The sequence below is a fragment of the Polistes canadensis genome, unplaced genomic scaffold, assembly GCF_001313835.1.
Source record: "Polistes canadensis isolate GaletaPanama2010 unplaced genomic scaffold, ASM131383v1 scaffold_0, whole genome shotgun sequence".
Taxonomy (NCBI): Eukaryota; Metazoa; Arthropoda; class Insecta; order Hymenoptera; family Vespidae; genus Polistes; species Polistes canadensis.
The window spans coordinates 943557-969917 of NW_014569547.1; the positions used below are offsets into that span (position 1 = coordinate 943557).

The 26361-nt window shown below is 34.6% G+C and overlaps 2 protein-coding genes across 3 annotated transcripts; both read left to right on the forward strand.

The window, feature by feature from the left end:
• Window positions 1–275: 275 nt before the first annotated feature.
• LOC106790958 lies at window positions 276–2657 on the forward strand. Its single transcript, XM_014756669.1, has 3 exons — window positions 276–495; window positions 1754–1855; window positions 1960–2657. Exons 1-3 carry the CDS (start codon window positions 426–428, stop codon window positions 2085–2087), a joined length of 300 nt encoding a protein of 99 aa, XP_014612155.1. The 5' UTR covers window positions 276–425; the 3' UTR covers window positions 2088–2657.
• A 10671-nt stretch (window positions 2658–13328) lies between these two features.
• On the forward strand, window positions 13329–23942 carry LOC106793585 (BTB/POZ domain-containing protein KCTD1). Of its 2 annotated transcripts, XM_014760635.1 has the most exons (6): window positions 13329–13639; window positions 18690–18827; window positions 19827–19913; window positions 20227–20430; window positions 22363–22568; window positions 22665–23942. In XM_014760635.1, exons 2-6 carry the CDS (start codon window positions 18784–18786, stop codon window positions 23270–23272), a joined length of 1149 nt encoding a protein of 382 aa, XP_014616121.1. In that variant the 5' UTR covers window positions 13329–13639; window positions 18690–18783; the 3' UTR covers window positions 23273–23942. The 2 variants fall into 2 exon arrangements, with proteins under 2 accessions (XP_014616121.1, XP_014616128.1); XM_014760642.1 differs by lacking the exon at window positions 18690–18827.
• The last annotated feature ends 2419 nt before the right edge of the window (window positions 23943–26361 follow it).

The following is a 26361-nucleotide window of genomic DNA, read 5'->3' on the forward strand; positions in this document are numbered from 1 at the left end:
ATCAATGCATTATTCTTTGCTTTTACAATGATTAAAAAACGATTATAATATATGATAATGTTTTAACGAGAAGAAGATATTATAAGAAGAATAGATATAAAAATATTGACAGAGATATAGATAAAGATAAAAAGAGAAAGAAAAAGACAGAGAGAGAGAGAGTAGGAAAAAGTAAGAGATAATAAAATACGAAAGCGTCAAACAGATGTGTGTGTGTGTATTATATATGTATGTATGTTCTTTCTCTTTCCTTATTTCTATCTCAGTCACTCTTTCACTTTTTCATTGGAACGTTGATGCGCGCGCGTGTAGTATGCGATAGTCAGTTATCTTATACGTTTATATAGTCCCATGAGGTGGGAAAGCGAGATCATTAAAACGTTGACTGCCAGAGTGTGACACACTACTCGTACGCAACACTCAAAATGAAGTCTTACAATTTCCGATTAACTCTTCTTTTGATCCTGATAGTTGCTGTAGTACATCTAACAACAGGTAAATAATTGTCCATTTATTTCTCGTATTAACACATTTCTCACACGTCAAATTAATATACACAAACCTTAATGCATTTTTCATGATATAGATATATATTAATAATAATAATAATAATAATTCAAATAAAATATTATTAGAGAGAAATATGTATTAGTACTAATTATGAAATATAATCAAAATAATTTGATTAAGTTAATTAATAAGTTCGTACGATGTTTTTTTCTATGAATATATTAATGACAACAGGAAAATATCGTACGGAACTCTAATTGTAATACAAACTTATACTATTTTCTATTTTGATAATTACATAAGTTGGTTATATACAAACAAGAGGATATTTGTAATTGATAGATAACATTTTAATACTTTTACACGGCTGAAATAATATTGATTTAGCAGTCAACGTATAATGTAATACATAGTTAACAATTTTCTCTATTTAAAAAAATTCGTATAAGTTACTTTCGTATGCAAACAGTAATATAATGTTGTTTGGTCAATAATGTACTAACATGCTTTTTCATTTGACATAGGTATGTTTCATTATTTTATTTAAAACGTATAAATTAATATCTATCTCCTTCATTTATTTATATTATCATGACAAATGTGATCCTTTTAAATATTATATTGAATGATCGAGTGAGAGACGGTTTCATATTTCTTCATTTGTTATCGAACCATTTCAATTTCTATTACGAGAGTGATACTTTATATTATTATATGTATATTTCAGTAGTATTTTTTATTGATGTGTATATGTAACAAATAATGTTTCGGTATTTCATATTATTATCGTTTTTCAAACAATATGAATAATGGAGAAAAAAAAGTCACTTTTTGTTTATTACTAATTTTGAAACGACAGAATCTTTTTATTTCTTCTTTTTCTCTCACTCTCTCTCTCTCTCATTCATTCTTTCTTTCTTTCTTTTCGTATCTTCTTATATTCGCTAGAAATTGAAATTTTTTTTCCCGGTAACGAGAAACTTTCATCTCCCGTTACCCTTCTTCCCTTTCTACGCTTTTCTTCATCCTCGTCACAACCTCTCCGATATCGTTCTCAATTTTCGCGTGCAATTTTCAATTTCCAATTGACGATATATACCCCGTTTTTTTCGTTTAAAAGATATTATAAGAAAACTTTAGAATCCTTATTTGAAACAATTGAAACAACGTTTCGAATGATATGTGACATGTGAAAAAAGAAAAGAAAAGAAAAAGAAATGAAATGAAATGAATTTATTTACAGCTCAGGAATATTGTCCACCGGAAAATTGTTTGCCTGAGGAAAAATGCGAAAGTACGGTAAAAGGTGGATCTTGTGACAATGGCAATAAATGTTGCAGTATAGGTAAATATACAAATTTTTTCAACTATTATTCTTATCATTTAACAAGTATATCATATATATATATATCCTTGATAAATATAATAATTTCATATATTTTATTACAGTTAAATCCGAATACAAAACGCATTGTAATCATTTTTATGGAACTTGTATGAACGCTTGCAACGACAATCTTTGGGTAAAGGAAGCTATCGATTGTCCGAAAAATAAACGGTGTTGTATTTTAGTTTAAATCTCATACATAATAAGAAGAAACAAATCTAAAAGAGAAACGATCCCATAGGCTTATCTTTTTTTCATCTGCCGATCTGTAACAGGTCACTTGGAACGTAATTATACGAACACACACACATATATGTAATTAAATAATAATACCTAAGGGAAATTGAAAGTTTTCGTAATTGGTTCGTACACAACAAACGCATAACCATTATAACACATACACATAAACTGACACATACACACATATGCACATATGTATATACACTTAAAGAAAGAAATTCCGTGTTAAATTCAGAGAGACGCGTGCCGTGTTCACGATCGTGTGCCAAAATGAAAGCGAGTCCGACTGGTTTTACAATTATAACGGGATTTCGATTTACAACGAGTCATTTTTGCGTGACTCGTTCGTTTAAATGGGTCTCTTCCAAATCAACACGTTTTTTTTTCTTTCTCTCTCTTTTCTCCAACCAATATATATCTATTATTTTATATTTATATTTAAATAATATCATTGTTAGAGATAAAAATGTTTGTTAGAAGAAAAACAAAATAAAATGTTAAATAAATAACGTTAATAAAATATAATGATACCTCACACCGAAACGCATATATACTATCCAATCAGCCTAATCAATCAATCTCGGAATCCACGTAAAATAATTGTCATCGGTTACATAACCCGTAAAAAGAAAAAAAAACCTTCATAAGACAAGAATAGCAAACGCGATCATTATCTATCCGTTATTATTATAGAAAATTATATATATATATATATATATATACATGTGTGATAATCAAAGAAAAACAATTTCCTTCGTTAAACTTGACTCCTAGTGAACTATGAAGAAATCCTCGAAACTTGAAATATTATACCATAGATGAATGAAAAATAAAATACAACACCACCAACAACAACAACAACGACAGATAAGTATACACACAAAACTATTATAATAAAAATAAAAAGAAGAGGAACAAAACGAAGAGAGAAAGAGAAAGATTCGAGAACGAGAAAGGTAAGAAGAACAGAAACGGGAGTAACCTGAGATAAAAGAGAGCAGCAAGTAAGAAAACGAAGGAGAGATGAAAAAGAAGAGAAAGTAAAAGAGAAAAAGATTGAAAAAGAACAAGAAGAAGAAGAAGAAGAAGAAGAAAACGAGGAGAAAGATCACCCAAGGCAATGCAGTCGAACGCGCCGATAGCTCGTATATATATATATATCTTGAATAACTATATATATATATATATATATATATACATAAGTATGTGTGTGTGTATGTGTGGGAAGTTCGTGTACGTACATAAAAGAAGAGGACGTTCGGTTATCCCGGAGGCCAAGAAGCGGCAGCAGAATCATGCAGTCTCTCTTCCCTCTGCTACCCCCTTACCCCTGTACCCCTCTACCTCTAACTATGGAAGGAAGAATAACCTGAGGGTAAACGTGGAGGTGTGTATTCCATCGCGAGTGCGGTGGGGAGCCACGGTCGCCATGCCTCCGGCACGGAAACGAGGAGAGATAGCGGCGATCTTCTCTTCTTCCTCTTCTTCCTCCTCCTCCACCACCACCACCACCACCTCCTCACTATGCTGGAAGGTTATGAGAAGAGAGAGAAAGAGAAACTACGTTACCCTGAGGCTAACCAACGAGACGATGCGCTCTGCAATGCCTTAGGCAACACCATACCGTGTTCTTCTCTTTCTCTTTCTCTTTCTCTTCCTTTTCTTCTCCTCTCCTCTCCTCTCCTCTCCTTTTAAACCTTCTCTTTCTATCTCCTTTCCAACCTGACCTGTGGCTATTCTTCCTCACCCCCAACCCATCTTTCCTTTCCGTTACCCACGCTCTTTCTTTCTTTCTTCCTTACCACCCATTTCTCCTCCTCCTCCTTTTTCTCTTCTTCTTCTTCTTCTTATTTTTTTTTTATTTTCCCCTTTCTTCCTTTCGTTCTTCAATTCTCGAACGAACAACCCCCGTTGATTCTCTAATAATTCAACCGCCAAGATTTCTTCTAGTGGTCCATGCCTTTCCATATAATTTCTTATTTGTTTAACACTAGATTTACGAATGTTTTGTTGTTCGTTAGTTTTTTTATGATTTACTAATATTTGTTTGAATGTAAGTATGTAGTTCAATAGAGGGAAGGAATATTTCGTTACGTAAAATAATATTTAAGTTATATTATTATACAGTAATGACATTTTTAATGAGTTATATTGACACAGTTCGTAAATCTAGTGTTAACAATTTGCATAAAAAAATTTGAGATACATTTCGAAACATGCAGGATATTCTTTTTTTTTTATCGAATCAGATGCATAACGCAGATATCTAATTTTTTTATCATTTCGATCATAAACGTCTCGTTTGATTATTTTATTTTGTAATAATTAATCTCGTCAGGTTTCTAAAAATAATAATATAAGACTGTGACTATGAAAACATAAGATCGTCCTTGTCTTTGTCAAAATTCTCCTCCTTTACTTCGATCCGATTGGACAATCAATTACAAACGAGTCAACGTTTTATTACGACAATTGAAATGGACCGGAAACGAGGTCAATTGAATGTACCGTTATATACAATGAATTATATAAATTATTGTATTCGTATCGCACGATGGTATTCTAATTGATCGATATAATTTATAACAAGGATCTCTTGCAGATCGTATTTTATCTAACCAAAGATTTAAATTGTCAATTTCAATTCTAACAAAATTTGTCTATTATTTTCTATATCGTTTTATTTTTATTAACAAAAATTACGCGATAAAAAACAAACACACATTCGTTACTCGTGTTCTCAATAATTCAAACATATTATTTTCATTAGAATCATTTTATTTATTATTATCCTATTTTCGTTGGGGGTTTTATTTTTTTTAGAAAAAAAAATTTCGATAAAACAAACACACACATTCGTTACTCGTATTCACAAAAATTGAAAACGTGTCATTAACATTCTAATCAATTTTGTCAATATTATGTTTTCTTATTATTATTTTCATCTTTTCTTTTTTTTTGTTTTCTTTTTTTATATTATTTTCTAGAAAGAAATTTCGATAAAAGACACATTTGTTATTCGCGTTGTTCCCGGCCACTCTTCTTACCTCCGGCTAAATATCCTATCCTCTTTTAAGAGACGTGTGCGCGTGCGCACTATAGTGCGCTTACTTAGAGGGAGTAACGATGCCCTAAGGGTTCCCTCGTGCGTTGCGGCTTCGTAACGATAAGCAACCAAATGAAATATTAATGAAGTACCACCGGCACACGGCGACCGTTTTTCGCTAACGTTTCACCACCGATTACGTTCCTGAATATCACGGAAGTCATCGACGATCAATCCGTTAATTCGATTCGACGCGTGCCGAATAAATCTCATGGGGGGGGGTGGGAGGTAGTGGGAGAGTACGGAAGGAGGTAGGGAAAGGAGGAATGACATATGTCTTGAAATTATTCAACACAACACCAACAACAAAATAGAATAATATTAAATTGTTATTTCGCACGCGCGAGCTAAGAATCCCCATAAAAATCAAAAGTATTTTATTGTCCTTTATTATTCTGTTCTTACTTTTTTTTTTTTTAACCAACACTTTCTCCCACGTATTCGAACGTATTTTCAACAAGTTAGTTGCATCTTTTAACATTTTTCTAGAAATCAATGTTATATTATTTTATTTTATTTTGTTTACGAACGAATCACTCATCCGTATTCTATGCAATATTATATACATTTATAATATAATTGAATATTGAATTATGAGAAATATGATCGATAGAAATTCATTCAATAATATACATATATATATGTAGATACATTTTACATTCGATTATGATTAAATCGAAATGTATTATCTTAACGAAATAAATCTCTTAAACGTTTCGTGTTTCTATGCTCGTTACGAAATAGATTGTGTTCGTTGAATCTTAAATAGTTAAGAAAATGTAGTAACATACATGTAGTGAAATCTAAAACAACGACAAGTTATTGTTAGATAATAGGTATAACAAAAATGAATATATAAACACAATATTATATGATAATAAATATATAATTATAATTAATGAAATTATAAGCGAGATTATTCAAGTTTTTCAGTTTTTTAATGTTCATCAATTTATATAACATATCAATATTTTATTTTGTAAAACTACTGCCAAAAAAAATGCTTAATTTTATTTCCTAATATTATAATATTAATAAATAAATAAATATATATATATATATATGTAAAAGAAGCATACTACTTCTCTGACTCGTTCGTGAAACCAAGATAAATTGTTGTTATATGTATGAGCCAAGTAACTTATACCAGTTCTCCCTCTCCCTCTCTCTCTCTCTCTCTCTCTCTCGGTGTAATAATTATGTGCGCCAATAAATTGATTCATTAAAGAGGACTAAGTAATGACCGCATGTTGTCCAAGCTTATCGTGTTTCTCTTGCGAAGTCGACGACAAGCGAAATATAATTTTCTCTACTTCGACGATATCCACCAGTGTCATGCCCTCGAGGAACGTTCACGCGTGTTCTGAAACCTTACCAGTTCAGGAAAAACTTCGAAAGTAGACCTATAGTTTAGTTCCAAGTGTAAAGAAAAATTCGATAACTGTACATTTTTGTTCTTTTACCAAAATATTATCTAAATTGTCAACACACAATTGAAATTAAATCGAACAATTTAATTTCATTAATTCGATATCGAAAATTATTCGAATTTACGTTTGTCTTTATTTGCATTCTTCTTTTTTTTTTTTTAACAAAGTAATATATTTATCATATCCTAAATGGTTCTTCAAATTCGTTGAACAATTAAACTTTGAAAGAAGATAAGCGTTTAAAAAAAAAAAAACAATTTTCACGAAATAATGTATGAAAATGACGCGTGCATCTATACAACAACGAGGATTCGTGTCAAGTTTGCTCACGCTGAATATACGTTTGACCCCCCGAGGCAATTTAATAATAATTATTAGTTACTTGTAAACGAAAAAGAAGATAAATAGAGATAGAGAGAGAGAGAGAGAGAGAAGGGCAAGGAAAAAATATGTAAGAAAAAGAAAGATAATGAATTATCCGTACTTGGTATAACGTTAAAATATTCTATCTATTGCAAGAATATACTTCCTGCGTATCTTTTACCATCGTTAGCATACTTTCCTCGTTATTTTTGTCCTTGCTGATGTTAAACTAATATTACAAACTATTATATATATATATATATATACAAAACCGATGAACTTTAGAATTCTACAACATCTTTTAATTACATCTAATTAGTAAACAAAAAACAAAACAAAATAAAAATTACTCATACACTTACTGCAATTTCGCGTTAGGTGTGTTAACCGTAATGAAACATTGAATTTATTATCATTGATCTAAAAACAATTCTCTAAAATTCACTAAATAACAATAATCACCTATATAATAAATCGTTATAAAATAAAAATACATAAATATATTGAATAGAATATTTACGTGTGTGTGTGTGTCCCCCTAACCCTCTCGATTATTCTCAAAGTAAATCATTGTGAGTTTTATCTGGAATCAAAAAAAAAACAAAAAAACAAAAATATTTGGATTTGAATTCTCTTTTTCAAATAAACCAAAAGAAGAATGCAAGAAGAGAGAGAAGCGGAGGCGCGAGTCGCGAAACTATACTAACCATGGGCACACATAACCTTCGTCGTGCATAGTCATCTCGCTCGATCTTCACGATCTTCACGAGTCGCCTAAGGACTTGCCTGCCTATAAGCAGACTTTGGCCGAAGGAAGAAAGAAAGAAAGAGATAGAAAGAGAGGACGGGAGGAAATAGGGGGAAAGAGAAGAGGTGGGAAAGAGAGAGAGAGAGAGAGAGAGAGAGAGAGAGAGAGAGAGAGAGAGCCGGAAGGACGAACCTGACTCTAACAACGTTTCCGTTTCTATCTTTTTCTTTCTCTTTCTCTTTCTCTTTCTTTCCTTTTCTTTCTTTCTGATACTAACTCACCCCTCCTGACTCTCCCCACCACCACTACTCCCCTCACCACCACCTTCGCAACCACCTCTTCTTCTTCTTCTTCTTCTTCTTCATCTTTATCCTCCGAAAGTAAAAGAAGGAGGAGCCTTTGTTCATCGTACATTTAATTCTCGTGCACGCGTACGAACTAAACATCAAAAGTCAACTATTTGATCTAATCAAAATTGAAACTAATTTTTTTGTTGTCAACATTAATTACATGTATAACGTATTCGAATTTAAAATTAGAGATGTATATTTATTATATTATTATATATACGTTTAAAAAAAATGAACATCATAATTTAATCAAATGTCACGAGATGATTTAACTAAGACTTGTATATTATAATAATAACAATTACAAATGATTTCTATCGTTAAAACTGTGTTACGTATCCAAAATTCCTTTTGTAAGTATAATTAATCATAATTTTTCAATATAATTTGATAAGTTCATTCTTAAATTAATCCTGCAAAAAAGTGCATCATCTCTTTCCAATTTGTATAAAAGATTTCTTTTAATATAATGGCGTAGAAGTATCTTAACGTTGTTTAAATGCATCTAACATCTTATGGCATTACTTAAAGCTATATATCTGATAATTATGAAGCATGACTTAGAGATTAATATTAGTTGTAGCAGTAACAATCTCTTGTTCAAACTGTCTCTATCTCTCTCTCTCTCTCCCTCACTTTCTCTTGCTCACTTAAAAAAAAAAAACCATATTGAAATACGAGTTAAGCATAGGATTATCACGCAAACCACACACAATCACAATGACATAATTAATCGTTGCTAAAGAGAATCATTTCAAATGAAAATATATAATATTATATGCGATAAGCTTATTAAAATATAAATTTCAACCAAGTTTCTGTTGGAATAAGAAATTATTTTGTTGAAATGAAAAACGTAATAGGTTGACTTTCTTACCTCTCTTCTTTTCTGTATATCTTTCTCTCTCTCTCTCTTCGGTTTCTCCTCACCTTCCTTCAGCCCTCTCGAACGGGGGTGTCCCATAAAAAAGTACCTCTCGCACGAGCGAACGAGGAGGCCAAGAGAATTTACGGCGGCGGCTTAAGAATGACGGCTTGCACTTTAGCTTAAGGCAATACTACACGTTGGTTAACTCCTACGGTATACTACAGTACGTACGATCTTAGCACCGCGAAATGTCTTTCGTGCTTTCTAATTACGCGAATCTTTTGTTCTGTCTTCTTCCCTTAAACCTTTAGGGTAATACACACTTCAGGATATTACGCATAAGTTTCAGATTTTCAAATGATATTCTATCCTAACGTATCACGTTATTTTTTCCACATTCACATTTAAATTAACAATTATAAAAGATACTAAACATTTTTTCAAACAAACATACAAAAGAATCCAATTTTGATTATTATAAAATCATCAATATAACACGACGTAAAATAACGAACAAACGAACGAACGAACGAACGAACTTTCAGCGAAAAGAAAATAAAAGAAAAATAAGTATAAGTATGAGAAGCGTGACTAGAAGCAAGTATGATAGATCTCATGGAAAATGGGAATGGGGGAAGAAAAAAAACAAAAAGGGGGTGCTCGTTCTGCACCCGCGGGTGCTCGTTTTTGATTTTTCTCTCTGAAGGCACCACGTACCACTCGAGGCAGTTAATAAGCATTACCTACTACGAATATGGACTCGATTGTATGAGAATGAGAAAGACAAAGAGAATAAAGATCAAGAGAAAAAAACAAAACAAAAGAAAGGAAGGAAGGAAGGAAGAAGGGAAGAACTGGAGGGCCCTAAAGCACGTCCCACAGCCACCTATGGGAGCCGCCTGTTTTTCTCAAGGAACGTTCCTCAACCTTACGTAAGTACCAGAATGGGAGACAAAGACAAGAAGAAGAAAAAGAGATAATAGTATAAGAAGAAGAAGAAGAAGAAGAAAAGGAAGAGAGTAGGTGGAGGGTGGGTGGGAGGTAGGGGTCGGGGGAGAAGGAGGAGAGGAAAGAGAAAAAAGGGGGGCATCGAGGACGAAGAAAAAGGACCTCGGGGTCCGTCTGGGATCTTCTCAAAATGATTCACAGCCTCCGGTAATTTACATTCGCTTGCGTGGGTGATCGTCGTTTCTGGGGGGCCCGCCGGCCATATTCTCCTCTTCGTCGACTACCATCGAAAAGGTTAAACATACACCCACCAGAGGTCACATAAGCGGCCAAGAGAAAGACCGTTCGTTCGTTGGTTCGTTCGTTCGTTGGTTCGTTTGTACGTTCATTCCTCTGATCTCTCTTTTTCTCTCTCACACACACACACATTCTCTCTCTTAACCATTCTCTCCTTTATTTTTCTCTCTTTTCCCATCTCCCTATCTCTGTCTTTCTTTTCTTCTTTGTAACTCGCGAGTACGCGCACGCCTACACACCAAGAAGATATCACGAACAAGCTCACCCATCTATTCACCCTTCGATAGATCCAATATACCAACAGAAAAGAATCATTGGAGTTACTTTTCCATGATAAAAATCCTTCTTCGATGTTACCCCTACTTTTACATTAATCCTCTCGATTACCTCTTCTCTTTGAAAATGACATTACATTGCCACACACTATTGCCATTTTCTAATAATAATATCAGAAATGTCGGAAGATTCTAACGCGTTTCAATCGTACCAACATTAACGAATTAATTATATTCGAAACACATATCTCTCAATCGTATAACAATTTAATATTATAACATCAAAATCTATATAAATCGATAATCCAAAAAAATGTAACCCTTCCCCAAGTAAGATAAATAAACTTATTAACATTAACCATAAATCATCGTATCAAACCCAAGGAAATTCGTAAACGCTGTCGTCAAAGATGATTATTGGTCAATGGCAAAAAAACTCTCAAAAGCTGATTCTTAGGGGGGATAACTTTTTATCCGCGATGATCGCTCGAGAATGAGATAAAGAAAGAGATAAAAAGTTAGAGATAAAGAGAGAGAGAGAGAGAGAGAGAGAGAGAGAGAGAGAGAGAGAGAGAGAGAGAGAAAGAAAGTGAAAAAAGATAAGAGAAAGGGATCGGAGGTGGGCAACCAACGTTCTCGCCTTGAGCAAGAGACCCGTTTCAAAGACACGTTGAGCAAAACCAAGGGAGGAGAATGAGGAGGAGGAAGAGGTGGGGATTCGGGGCTAGGGCTAGGGGACTGGGACGAGGACGAGGAAGGAGAAGGGGCTCAGGGGGAGGGCTTCTCCCTAAAATATGTGAACCCACGGGCTACACTCGGACTCTTCGCGTTACATCCTGCTGAACGCTCCGAGCGTATACTCGTCCGTTATGCCGGCAGTCTGTATATCGTATGATACAAAAACATGACATTATTTTCTTCCTTCTTTTTCTCTATGTTTCTCATTCTCTCTCTGTCTCTGTCTCTGTCTCACTCTCTTTTTCTGTATCTCTCAGTACCTCCCACTCTAACGACTCATCTCGTTCGCTACTCCCTCCTACCTTTCTTACTCAACCCCCCTTTCTTGTCCTCCTGAGTTCTTCCATATGTAGAAGCATCATGCTTTTGAATTACGACCGATTATTATGCTTCTCCGAGAACATCTTCCGTTTTTTTTCTTTTTTTTTTTTTTTTGCATTTTTCTTTCTCTCTCTTTCTTTCTTTAGAAGTTGTAACGCGGATTACACCTTCATTCGGTTTCATGAATGAAAGAATAGGATAGAACAAAGGGAAAAACTCGGAGGAATAAATCATGTATATACGCGAATTGAGGGAAAATATGAGAGGTGATAGTGTATAATGGATTCCGAAATGACTGTTCACAGTAGTTTTGTTTGCTATGAAATTGGAAGGATTGAGAGAGAGGTTATTGTAATAATGGAATCGAACGATTAAATCGATTATTTACAGCAACGTCGATTGGAATCTTATCGGAATGATAGTTGGTATACTCGTACCTATAAAATCTAAATAATAGAATAATATCATATAGAAGAGTTTAACGAATCATTCATTTATGATAAGGTTGTAAAAATATATTATATAATATATAAGTCTCAAAGGGAATTATAGACGGTTAATAAATCTAATGAACAATTTATTTTGAACTAGTTGTACGTTTCGTCCCTTACTGGGGACTTCATCAGCAACTAAAAAATTTTTTATTATGACTTGTTAATAAATATAAAACATTACATTAAATTCTAATTTTTTACCTTGATCATTTACAGTTCACATGTCACCCTTTGAGACTTATATATTAATATATTTTTGGACAAAAATATTGATAATTAAATTATATTATATAATATTGAAAATAAAATGTGTATTCACAAACGCGATAGAATATTTTCTAACAAAGTGTAAAACAGTAGTACTGTTGTTGAAAATCCAACGGTACCCATAGAGAGATACCGGTCCCTAAAAGAAAATATCGGAAACGAATGGCTACGATGATAGCCATGGTAGGCATCGGTAGGTAGGTAGGTAGGTATCCGAATGTCGTTGGCTGTTTCTAACTGGAAGCACGTACATACGCGGATCGTGTCGCTTTGTCCCTGACAAAGTTTATGTATGTGAGCAGCAGAATCGTCCAGTGGGTTTAGAAGTGCTCCAGGCTATCTGAAACGATGTTGTTGGCCATGGCCGTTTTGCCAGGGGGCATCTCGAATAGGACAGAACGAGGCTGGCAGGCAGGCAGGCAGGCAGGCAGGCTGCTTGGTTGCTTCCCTTTATATCTCGACCCTCACGTTCTGCCCTATTATGCCTAATACTTGATTCTTTTTAACATATTTACGTTTAATATGTACGTCCTCCAAAAATCATATTGAATTATCATTCTAACGATAATCTTAAATATTATAAAAAATATGCATACACGCGTGACGTTAAATTTAATTTGAATATTACTTAATTATTATCTAATGTAGACAAAAACTTGACTCATCTGCTCATAATACCGGTGTACCTACTATCTATCGTAGGTAGATGGGTATATAAGAAGGGTGACTTCAGTATTACAAAAGCTGTGGAGGGGGCCGAAACGCTCCAAGCTGGCAAAGCTCTCGCAAGAAGCTTGTGGGATGGGAGTTGAAGAGGAGGTCAGAAGAGGAACGAAAAAAAGCCCGTTGGCGATGCTCTCGTGATCGTTGGTTGTATTGGTGCATATAACGTTAGCCTCACTCACCCAATGTTACTCTGGTGGCGCTCGAGAGAGCGCGAACACTCGAAACCGACGACCAAGTCGCAGTCTCATCGAAGCCGCGGTCGTGCGCGGCTTGATGAACTAGTTCTGCGTATATCTATAAACGAAAGAATACACACGTGAACGTCAAAACCACGTGGGTTGGTGGGTGGGTGGGTGAAATTGTTCGATGAATCTTACGACACCAATACGAAATGGACATTAAGTTTTTCTATATCTCAGAATAAAACTCGAGAAGAGAATTAAGGATAAGTGTTGAGTTTCCCCCTTTTTTTTTTTCTTTCATCATCTTATTGGAGGAGTAACCTGACTGACCATTCCAAAATAGTGGACATCAGAACAACCGTCAACCTGGAGTCCACGTGCCAGAAACGGTGAGTCCAACATTGATAACTTCAATCATTTGCAATCGTACGAATTGTTTCTGTTTCCTCGATTTTGCTCAACTTCTTCTTCTTCTTCTCTTACGTTTCAAATCGATAATATTCGTACTCGAAAGTAATTCACTTTACAAAATATACATCAAATGGTTTTCGGAACATTGTTTTTCTTTTTTACCGAGGTAGAGAAGACTTTCACTTGTAAGCACAGTTGTATTAAATTGAATGGAAACGGAAATTAAGCATATAAGTAGGTATACGATACGAGCATATACCTACCTGTTTGGTATCTTAAAAGTAAGACAACATCTATATGCAAAGGATATTCACGCCAACTTTCTGATTCCATCGCGTGACGCCGATTCCATGGTTAAACACAGCAATGCGCCGAACGTGTAACACGTTCTCAAATGCATAACACGTACTTCATGTTACGTACAACTTTTCCTACCTACGATCCATTGTTCGATATCTTTTCAATCATAATTTTAAATTTACATGGACATTTTCTACGCTCATTATCAATGCCATTCTCGAATATCGCCTATCATCGGAACTATCTATCTGATTTAAAGAAAAAAATGTTACCTTTCGAATATCACATTAGAAATCTATCGCTAAATAATACTTATACCATCCGATAGATACAAGTATCGTACTTAATAAAATCTAAAAATGAAACGACATGACAAAATGTTACCCCCAACAAACAAACAAAAAAAAACTAGAAAAGAAATGATTAATAACAAATAAACGATAGGAAAGATTAACTAAATGTAATAATCAAATTTTCTAATAACGATCGAATATAAAAGCATATACTAACAGTCCTATTTCGATGATAAATGCAATACGATATCAGCAACTTTGAAAAAAAGCTATTGGACGGTAACGTATAGTACAAGAGTATGTATAAATGTATCCCTTTATGTACGTGAATATTTGCGAGCATGCATCTCTATATGCATTTTCATATACATTCAAATTTATCTTTACGTGTGTGTGTGTGTGTCAGAGCACGCTCGCGGCGTAAAAGAGGGTCGGTGAGCCTCGGTTCTCGCATTTCAGAACGGATGTGGGCTCTGTGGAAATTGTGCTGGGGTAGTAAAAGGAAGGACTGTATACGGGGGTGAAAGAGGGGTTGTTCGCGCGCGCACAGGTTGGAAGGAACGCGGGGGTTGGAAAAGGGGGCCGAAGGCATGGCCCCGAGCGCAGACGCGTTCTGCAGTTGCCGTAATTAGAACCGAACGCTTCGAGCATTTAGCCCTGGGCTGACGAGTCTCCCGCGGACTCGAAATTATTCACGAAGCCGCGCCACCAACGGCGAAATTTTCTCGTAAATATTTTCTTCTCTTTCTTTCTCGAAAAAAGAGATAGATAGATAGATATAAAAAGAACGCTATCGTTCCTGATGGCTGACTTCATAAGTCGTTAACGTATATTATATAAAGATCGTTCGTTCGTTGTACTTGTCTATCGAAAATATCAAACAAACAAAAAATACACATACCAGAAAAAAAGACCTAAAGAATCCCTTTTTTATCTTCTTTTTCTACCATTGATAAGTCTCGAATGTGTTTTTTTGGAAGATATCATCGCGAAATAGTATCGCGACACCATAAATGCACGTTAAATGGTATTTTATATATATATATATATATATATATATATATATATTCATGATTGATAGAAAGAGAATTACATGTATTTCGATACTATTTTATTTATCGAACTATTTAATAATATATTTCCAAGTCGAGAATTTTCATTTGAATCGAAATATTTGAATAATTTTATATTTGATCTTTAAATTTGTCTAAATCGTATTGATTTAAATTAAACCAGGAGGATTCATAATGGATGGATAAAAAGTTATGTTTTACAAATGGAAGGAAACAATTTTAAATTTAATCTAATGTTTCGAGATTTTGTCCGAGTTAAAATATATTCGCATATATATATATATATATATATAACTGCAACAACTCGCGGTGCATGAAATTCCAATCAGGCTTAAAACCGCGCGACGTGTCTCGGTCAGAGTTTCCGTCTCGTAGGGTAAGTAGGTGAGAGTAAGTGGTGGGAATAAGCGAGGATGAAATGGAGCAAGACACGCATTCGCGCGTATCGGGAGTGCCTCCTTGCTCTGGTCTTAAGATATATATGTGGGCAGGTACGTATGTACCTAATCTAAACTAGCAGGTACATATATATACCTGGGGGCCATGGACCGTAATAAAGAAAGGCTAAAAAGTTCAAACAGAAAATGAACAAAACTGAAAAATAAATTTCTTGTCCCCACCCCTTTCCTTTACCAACCCCCCCCCTCTCCCTCTCCCCCATTGCAACTGGGACACGTAAGAGATGGCCTAAGCAAGAAATTACAAAATAAGTCTAAACAAATCAAAAATCTACGTGTTGACGATGTTACTTCGAACATTTTCATTTGATTATTTCTGTCAATAGAATATTTCTTTAATTATCATTATTAATCGCGAAACTTTTAACCCGAATTATCCGAAGAAAAAAAATTGTTTTAAATTATCAACATATATTATTCGAAATGTCTTTAACGTTAAATAAGAAGTATCGTCGAATAGGATTATATTTTATGAAAGCGCACGCGATTTGCATCGGTCGTCGTAAGAGGAGAAACTCGATTTGAGTTAACCGGTGAAAAGGCCAAAGGAACTCTCTAACACCGCATGGGGCGGATGCGGAAATCATTGTCGGTTGTAATTAACTAGGATTCTTTAATAACTTGAACGATGGACGTGATGTAAAGAAAGATATTTGGACGTATCTTCGTTTATTTGGATTTGATCGATGAGATGAGACAACTGACTAGATCATCCATGAGATTTCATTATGTTCCAATCAAATGAAATTCAATTTTTATAAATTCTGAAATAACAACAAATCTTTCTTTTAACAAATACAAACACCAGAGCGATGTTGTTGAATTTGAACGTAACGTTCAAGTACCAACTGAACATCCAATTGCTGTACCACGTCATAGCAATAAACGTCTAAATATCTTCCATCGTATACGTATATTTTTTATTTCTTTTTTATCGAGAAAATATTTAGTAAACTGGACACGAAGAAATATATATATATATATACATATGTGGCGCGTGCTCGTGCGCGCACAAACTGGAGGCCGTTCACCGTCAAGAATGAAGAAAACGAACTCGCACGCGGACTCTTCTTTTGCGTTTCCTCCACCTCCTTCATCTCGCGTGTGCCATTATGCCGCAAGTATAGATATATACATATATATATATATTTTTCTTCTATTTTTTCCCTTGCATGACCACAGATATACCCTTAGCTCGTACACGCATACACACACACGCGCACACACACATGCACACATATTTCCATTACTTCTGACATTATTTTGTTTCTCGTTTCTCTAGTACCCCTTTTACGACTGGATCGACATACGATTCTCTCTCTTATTCTCTCACTCTCTCTCTCTCTCGTGGATTTTCTTCTTCCATTCTCTCTCTCTCTTTCTTTCTTTCTCTTTCAAACGAACGAACGAACGAACGAACGAAGGAACGAGCAAGCGACCGACCACGATCGGCTGAAGAATGTAATGTAATGCCTTGTGGCATAAAATATGCGCGCCATCATTTTTCAGTTATCTCACTTGCGGATAGTCTCGTTTAAAATACAAAAAAAAAAAAGAAAGAAATGCACTCTTAAGTATTTACCCAACGAAAATAATATTAAATTTCATCCGACGTCTTTGTGCGATATGTGTATAAAAACAAAAATACTATTATACTATTCAGAAAAGGGGATGGTCTAGGGTGGGGAGATTTGAAGTAGTTTGTATTTCGTTAGAAAGTCTCGCTCACGTATAAACACCCGTATCTTTTAAATACCCTATTTATAATGTTAGATCATTTTAAATTAATTGAAATATTAATGATCCTTTAAGATCATTCATATTTCAAATTAGAAAATATAATCTAACCGTGCTCGTTAAATTAATTAATTATCATAGTTAACGTTAAATGTATATTTTCAATTGGATTATTAGCGCAGTTTCTTTTCTTTTTTTTTCTTTTTTTCTCCTATTTAATCTTTAACATTAATATTTTTAAATGCCAATTAATATACCTCCTCTACTTTGGTTATTTAATTCCTTTTTTTTGTTTTTTTTTTTTGTTTTATCTCTCGCAGTTTCGGTTGAAACATGTGTCATTATACGCCCACGTTTCTAGTAATAATACGCGTGTTGTATTTGTATGCATGCGTACATGCGTGCGTGTGTATATGCATGCATGCACAGTACCTTTGACAGTTATACATCTCGATGCCTACTAAAACGCATATCCGCCTTCCGCGAACGCATACTACTACTACTACTACATACTCGTGTGTTTGCCCGAGTGAATTTATTTCCCTCTGACGATGAAAGACCATCACTAGAAAATAAAACAAAACAAAATAATCCGGATCAATCAACGCGTCTCTCTTCCCCGCCCTCGACCGAGACCGACCTACTGTCGATACTTCTTAACGAGTTATTCCCCATCTATCTATGCAGGCTATCGCGGAAGTTCTTCTTCTTCTTATTCTTATTTGTCTATTTTTATTTTTTATACTTGAGAAACCTGAACGTAAATTTACGTGATGTTGAACGTAAAACATATATATATACATTTGCATGTAATGCGTAAGATACGTAAGATGCACATAAACGTATACAATATCAAACCTAAATTATTGCCAAAGATTACATTTTCGTTTAAATGATTATTATCGTTATTTTATTTTTTTATATAATACTTCCTTAAGAGAAGTTCCTCGTAAGTATTTGATAGAATAAATGGTAGATTAAATTAGTGTACGATAAAAAAAAATAAATAAATATAACCGAAAAATGATATATTTAAAGTTTAGATTTTAGTTTAGAAAATTATTTTGAAATTGTTAAACAACCGTTACTTTTTGTGTTTTGTTGTTTTTCCTAGGTAGATATAATTCTCGTTAATACGATGTTATTTACGTTAAACATAAATTTCAGGACTAAATCTATTGCGAAAAGCCAAGAGGAGTGTGTTACACGATAATGACGCAACGGAAAGGACAATAAAACGTTTTAGTAATAGTCTAAACTGATGGTGTCTATGCCGCAAGCTAATCCAAAACGATACGTTCCTAGGTAGATATCCTGGTATTTGCATCGTCGATTGTACCGTTGTAGGTAAATGCATAAACGAGTTGTTGCAATTACTAATCGATCATCATAATGTGACGGTCTTGTCGAGCATAGTATCTTTCATTATTCACAATTACGATCGTTTACTAAACAATAATTCCTTATTCGTGTATATATATAAAATGAAATATATTGTCTACGATTAATTATTCTCATTTAATAATATAATTATATCTTCCTTTTTTTTTTTTTTTTTATTATTTTATCGTCATTGTTCGTTCACGATGTAGTGAAGCTTTTTTTTTTATTTGGCGCTTTGATTCTCTCTTCTTAACCGTTGAAGCTGGTTCCGTTTAGTTGAACGCAAGTTAAATATTGTTTCTCTGCTAATTGGCTTATTAATATATATGAAAATTATGTGTTAATGTTCGACCCGGGTAGAAAGGTAACGTTGGAATGGGTGAACCATGCTATTGTGCCCGACCAAAAGCAATATAACAGTTAAAATCAACGCTGTCGTCGCTTGACCGAACGATACCTGACCACTTGGAATCGATAAACGAAATTCTCTCGGTAAATTGATAATATTTTATTTCTCTTACATGTAAATACACGTGTTTTACACGTAGGTCGGAACTGTTACGAATAAAATATTTCGACTATTTTACTTTATACGATTGTAAAAATTGATCGAAATTTTGTTTCCGTCTCATTTTCAAACATTGTTTCACATCTAACAATTCACATATTACATCTTTTCAAATTTCCAATCGACTTACATCCCGAATCACTTTCCACGAGTTTTCAAACGTTAATTTACTTCCAATCGATATTTAAACGTTCCTATTTTTATTTTTGTTAAAATAAAACATTGTAAGAAAATATTCGATATTATTCAAAACCGTTTTACAATTTATCTCGCTATCATACGTTTTAGTTTTAATGATTTTTTCATAATTATCAGCCTCTGTTCATCTTTTCTTTTCTTTTCCCTGATTACAGACGGAAATGTGAGGCCGACGGGAAGGAGGCGAAGGCCGAGCTAACGGCGCAACGCAGTATGTTCCCTAGCGCACAAATTAAGATGAGGCAAGTATAAAGAAATAAATTCTATAAAAAAAAAAGAAAAAAGAATAAAACAAAATTACAATCTCTCTTTCTCTCTCTCTCTCTCTCTTTATTACCACGAGCCATACACCGTGTAAATTATTATCGACATAATTGCGGTTAGAATATTAATGAGTTACTACGTTCTGTTATTATAAAGAAATCTATAAAACGTCTGTGAACATGAGCCCTAAAAGAAAACGTTAGAAAAATTTATTAGAAAAATATTTTTTAAAGTTCAACGACAATGAAAAAAAAAAAAAACATAAGAAAAAAATATGTTTCTTTTGATTAGATTGCTGTCGCCAAGCAGTTCGCCGGCCACGTCGCCTACAATGTCGAATTCCTCGTCACCGACACCACCGACGCCAGTTACCCCGGTTTACAATCAAAAGATGACGGGTATACCGTGTGTAGCAGCAGCTTCGAGGTATACGGCACCGGTCCACATTGACGTTGGTGGTACGATATATACATCCTCCCTCGAAACTCTAACCAAGTAAGTCAACATCTCCGAGGATACTAAATATATAACAATTGTGTGATCTATATCATCTAGGAAACGGGTTAATAACTCTATCAATCTATCAAATATATATATATAAAAAAAAAAAAAAAGTACAGGCTGTTATATATCGGGTTAACATTTTCAAACATAACAAAATTAACTGATATTATATTATAAGATATAATAAAATATATATCCTATATATAAATTAAACAAAATATTAAACATAATTCTATCCCGTTTATAATATCAAAAATTCTGGACTCAAATTTTTCAAACTTATTGATCAAATTAATGTATCAGATATATCTAATTAAATGAAAATCGTTAAAGAGACATTAATTTATCTGATTATTTTTATCAATTTAATGTTTAAAGTAACGATTATAGGTAAATTCCCGATAATAATTCGATCTCGATTTATCTTTGAAAACAACACATTCGCGATCGTAAAATCGTAAAGACGAAACTCGTACATAATATTACTCCGTGTAACCAACTCGCACGAATCGTGTGTAAGGACAAGACGTCGAAAGCGGAGCAAGCAATCCAACCGATGTGAGTCGATCGTTTAGCCTTTTCCCATAGCGCGAGAGGATCTGACCCGGGATCGGGTCCGGTCGAAGTACGGTCGAGGCACGCTCGGTGTGTTCCCCTCTTTGGTGGGTCGAAGAAATCGCCCGAGGTAATCACGGCGTTTCGTTCTCCGCCCTTGGTACCGGCCGCGGCTTTTCCTCCTCTCCCCAACCCCCTTACCATCCCCCCTTACCTTCTTCTTTTTCTTCTTCTTCTTTGACTTCGACTGTTAAACATCTCTTTTTTAACGCGACTCTCTCTCTCTCTCTCTCTCGTTTTCTGTGTGTGTGTGTGTGTGTGTGTATCTTTTATATTTCGCGTGCGTCCACTTCCTCAATAATAATTCTTCATAGACCAATCTCCTGACCATTCTTACATTTTGACCTATCGATCTGAGTACTAGCATACACGATGTACGATATGTACGAACTATCCTACGTGTAACTACTGCATATATATATATACGTGCCTTGTGCTACCGGGCTGACAACAGCCAACACCTTGACAGTGAACATTTTCCTATTATCCGAACGGGTGCTTCCAACGTGAGATCAATCGACACGGATATACTTTTATGAATAAGGGATATATTATATCTACGTACATAGTTGAAACGGGGGGGAAGGGAGGGGGGAGGGAACCCATCGGAAGAATTTCTCGAACGTTGGTAAGATATAGTTGGGGGAAATAAAATGAAATAAAATAAAATAATAAAAAAAAAAAAAAAAACTAGTACGTATCGCACGATAGAATATCTTTCGTTTCTGTCTTTTCCAACAAAGTCAGATTGCCCGTAGGCTTCACGAGGCCATCGTTATTATATGTTATCGCCGTGGAAGGTATGGGAACCGGCTTGAGGAGGCACACTAGGTACTACATCGGCATTTCCCCTCCCCCTCCGTCCCCCATTCGGCCCCCCACCCATCTTCTCTTCGCCAACCCGTATACCATAACGCACCCGGTTGTGCTTCAACACGAGCACCACCGTCTCAGTCCTATCTTCTTCTTATTCTTCTTATTCTTCTTTTTTCTTTCTTTCTTCCTTTCTTTCTTTCTTTCGTTCGTTCATTTTTTCGTTCGTTCGTTCAAAGCCGATTCGCGGATCTCTTAACGCGTTCCTCGAGTTTCCTCAACTCGTTTTTTTCCAACACCGGCATACTCGTCTATTATATGCTAAATTACGTCGACCTTCAATCGCGCGCACACACGAAACAGAGAATCGAGAATCGAGAATCGATGTTACATCGTAGATAATACAAGTCAACGATTATCTTACTTAAAAACTTAAAAGATGAAGAGAGAGAGAAAGAGGGATACATGTATATATAAGAAATAATTGATTTTCAGGTATCCAGAATCGAGGCTGGCCAAATTATTCAATGGTAGTATACCTATTGTTCTGGACTCCTTAAAGCAACATTATTTTATCGACAGGGATGGTAGTATGTTTCGACACATACTGAATTTTATGCGAAATTCACGATTATTGATACCTGACAACTTTGCCGATTTGGATTTATTGCTAGAAGAGGCGCGATACTTCGATATTGCACGTAAGTCGAAAAAATATTATTACAAGATACTATTACTTAAATACCGAAGACCTATACTAATCGTTCGTATATGTTCTATTTCATTTTTTTTCTTAGCAATGTGCAAACAATTGGAACAGATAAAAAAGGAACGAATAAAGAATGGCATTACGAATTTATCATCGACGACAGGCTCGGCTTGTTCAACGGCAACCTCAACAGCCTCGGCAGCGTCAACTATGACAACAACGACATCCTCGTCGCCTAAACAAGGCTCGGGAAGACAAATTGGCATGCGCGGTAAAGGAACGTCGAGTTGTTCCCTCGAGTGTACGGGTTGTTCGAGTTGCGTGTCGCCGTGCGATCACGAGGCCGAAAAATTTCGCGGTACCGAGGGTAACCGCAGTTACGAATGCGTTGCCCTACATGTCAATCCTGATCTCGGTGAAAGAATAATGCTCTCGGGTGGTCACACACTTCTCGATGAAGTATTTCCCGAGGCTATGCAAGCTGTGATTAACGCACGTTCTGGCATTGCCTGGCATCAACAGGACACCCGTCATGTCATCAGGTTTCCACTGAATGGCTTTTGCAAACTCAACTCCGTTCAAGCTATTACCCGACTACTCAACGCAGGATTTCGTATTGTTGCCAGCAGTGGTGGTGGTGGTGAAGGTCAACAATTTTCGGAGTACCTATTCGTCAGACAAGCTGTTAATACCTGACGGAAAACGATCCACTATTATCTCATCTCATCGTTTTATCAATTTTCGCGATTTATGTCGTCCCTAATATCGAATACTCGAGTCAACCGAACCATCGAGATTCAAACAATTTTTTTTCATTACCAATTATCTACAAAGCTAAATCTATTTTTGCTTAGCAATTGGAACGATCGATTAGATGACGTTAAAAACCGTTCGATGATTTATTAAATATCGGTAACCCTGTCTCTTTCCTGATTTTGACTTCAAAACAAATGACCAAATTCAACAACCTGAACGAGGAAAAAAGATATTTTGCGTCAGAGTCTTTACGTGAAATGAACGTAATTAATGTTAGCTTTAAAGGAATAATACATATAAAAGAAGAAGAAGAAGAAAAAAAAAATAAAGAAAGAAAAGAGAAAAAGAATATGAAGGAGTGGAAGAACACCATGTCAGCATTCGTCCAAGGATAAATATTTTATTCGATATTGCTCTTTTTAAAAAAAAGATTCTGTACTTAAAGATAAGTAGCGTATCTTTATAAATGCAGACCCGTCTTTCAAATTTGTTATTATATAATAAGATGTACTTATATGTATTTATATGCCATATTAATTATTGTAAATATCGCGAATAAACTACCGTTCGTCTCTATATACACAAACACACACATACGAATTGTTACGTATGCGACGGATGTTATTTAAAAAAAAAAAAAAAAAAAAAAAAAAAAAAAAAAAAAAAAAAAAAAATTAATCTTTTTAATCTTTTTAATTTTTTTTATATATAAAAAAAAAGAAAAAAATATTACATATACTTTTCAGTTGATCCACGTAACTCGATACCAAAAAAATAATACGCATGTCGCGTATCCGCGTTGAATAATTGGCAATAACATTTTTCAACTTACGTATTATTATTTTAACGCGGCCAATAAAAATAGATCGAATATAATAATAACAACTTATTAAAACGTTAGGATGAATAAAAGGAAGAGAAAAAAAAAAGTGAGAGATGCGCCGCCGATCGCGTAACCTCCAGAACGAGGAATAAAGCGTAGGAGAAGATCGTAGCCACGGGCCCCGTTTCTATGGTAACCATGAACTCAATATCCGCGCCGCCGACAGGCACAACTAGCCCCAGGCTGTCATCCCTCGAACCAGTCCCGCTTTTGCCGTCGTCGAGTTCGCCGATCTCTCCCTTGCAACCCACCTTTGCCTCTTCTCTTCCTGCCTACCTCCCTACCCCCTAGCCCCCTACCACCCTTTCCTATCTCCTACCCATCCTCACTTTCTCCTCCTCCTCCCCCCCGCCCCTCCCCCTCTATCTTCTTCCTCGTCTTGATTATATCCCATTTCTAGATCGCCGCAGGGACTACTCTCGTACACCGGGTCCTCCGATACACGACACGAGGTGAAGTAGCCTTTGGCATCAACGTAGAGAAGATGGCTTTGAAATTCTGGAATTTCTCGTGATTTTAGTATATGGATAATCTAATTGTTTTATGCGAATCCCTATCTCTTTATTTCTCTCTCTATCTATCTTTCTTTCTTTCTTTCTTTCTTTCTTTCTATCTTTCTTTCAATCAAACTTTTAGAAAAATGTTAGATCATTTTTTTCGTTGTCGTTATTGTTTGTTGTTGTATTATAAAATAATTAGGATAATATTAGAATCGAATCCATTTTGTATTTCGTTATCACGTCTCGTTATAGTGAGATAAATAATATGAAATATTATCATTAAATATTCTATTCTTAAATATAATTAAATTAATTACGAGATATAATAATTAGATTCTTGTTAACAGTAGTGATCACATGAAACGACTCAGCCATTAATCTTTTAACTTTTATTTATACACTCATCATCTTCTTTACCGAACGAGCTATGATCTTTACAAACATTTGTTCGTAATTGTAACCATTGTCCCGATTTTTTTCTTCTTTCTAGTTTTGATTGCTTTTTGTTACCGAGCATCGTAACTTCCTCGTTAATATATCATAAGCAATTACTAAGCCTCCCGGTCTTCACTGTCATATATCATCATTAATCATCGAATTAGAATCTATTCATAAAAAGTTTGCTTGAGGTATTAATTTCGGATAAAAGAGATCCCACTCCTTTCTGCAGTAGGATAGGAGAGGAATAAAAAGAGGAGAGATTACAAATACAAGGAAAGTAGCAGAAAAAATTTGGCATAAAACCGCAAAAGCAGAAAAAAATGTATAAGTGCTCTTAATTTCTCATTAATTGTTCAATCAAAATCCATTTGCTTACTTTATTAATTAATTATTTAATTAGTTATTAATAATTGATAAATTAAAAACGTTTTTTCTCATTTCTAAGCAAGGCAACGAAGTTTTCTATTGCTTTTTGTTTTCAATCAATTGCTTACTTTTTGTTTGTCCGGCTCCTATATATAAACTTTATTTTATTAAATATTTTTTATTTATCGTTAATTAGATGAAAATAATTATTACACTTTGAATATTTATGAATGGGAGATATGTTGTATGCATGCGTATCACAAATTCTAGACGCAAGCACACTTTAAAAAAAAATGAAAGTAAAATTGATATACCTGCAGGGGATATATTTAAAAGTGATTTCCTAAAACCTATAGGGTAGTGAAAACAAATAAGTTAATCGTTCATAATGTATAAACAATAGGTAAATATTTTCATTTTTTCATTATTTTCTGCTATTGCGGTTCTATGCCAACTTTTTTATGGTGAAGTATATAGAAACTCACAAGTCCCCTTTTTTATCTACGTAGCATCATTTTTGTTACCACTGGGACCACTATTGAACGATAGTAGGTACTTAATGCGATGACGATATAATGCTACCAAAGAATACACTATTCTTTGATAGTATAAATAGTATAGTTTTACTGTAATAAAATTTTAAATAAATATATTTAATTTTTAATGTATAAACATGTGTGTGCCTTCAGAAATGCATTTATACGTATATTTTAAAATGAAGCAATTTAAGACACTMAAATAAAAAAGAATCCAGAAGGTTTGATGATAAATCCAACGATGATCACCTGTAACAAGAAGAAAACTATATTAATCATACAGACAAGTGATACAATAGCCTG

Excerpts from the sequence above, each read along its gene's own strand:
- LOC106790958 (XM_014756669.1), top strand. The coding sequence starts at position 426 with ATGAAGTCTTACAATTTCCGATTAACTCTTCTTTTGATCCTGATAGTT. Across the intron at positions 496-1,753 it reads TGTAGTACATCTAACAACAG|CTCAGGAATATTGTCCACCG; the intron begins GTAAATAATTGT and ends ATTTATTTACAG. Across the intron at positions 1,856-1,959 it reads CAATAAATGTTGCAGTATAG|TTAAATCCGAATACAAAACG; the intron begins GTAAATATACAA and ends ATTTTATTACAG.
- LOC106793585 (XM_014760635.1), top strand. The coding sequence starts at position 18,784 with ATGGTGTCTATGCCGCAAGCTAATCCAAAACGATACGTTCCTAG. Across the intron at positions 20,431-22,362 it reads TCCCTCGAAACTCTAACCAA|GTATCCAGAATCGAGGCTGG; the intron begins GTAAGTCAACAT and ends ATTGATTTTCAG. Across the intron at positions 22,569-22,664 it reads GCGATACTTCGATATTGCAC|CAATGTGCAAACAATTGGAA; the intron begins GTAAGTCGAAAA and ends TTTTTTTCTTAG.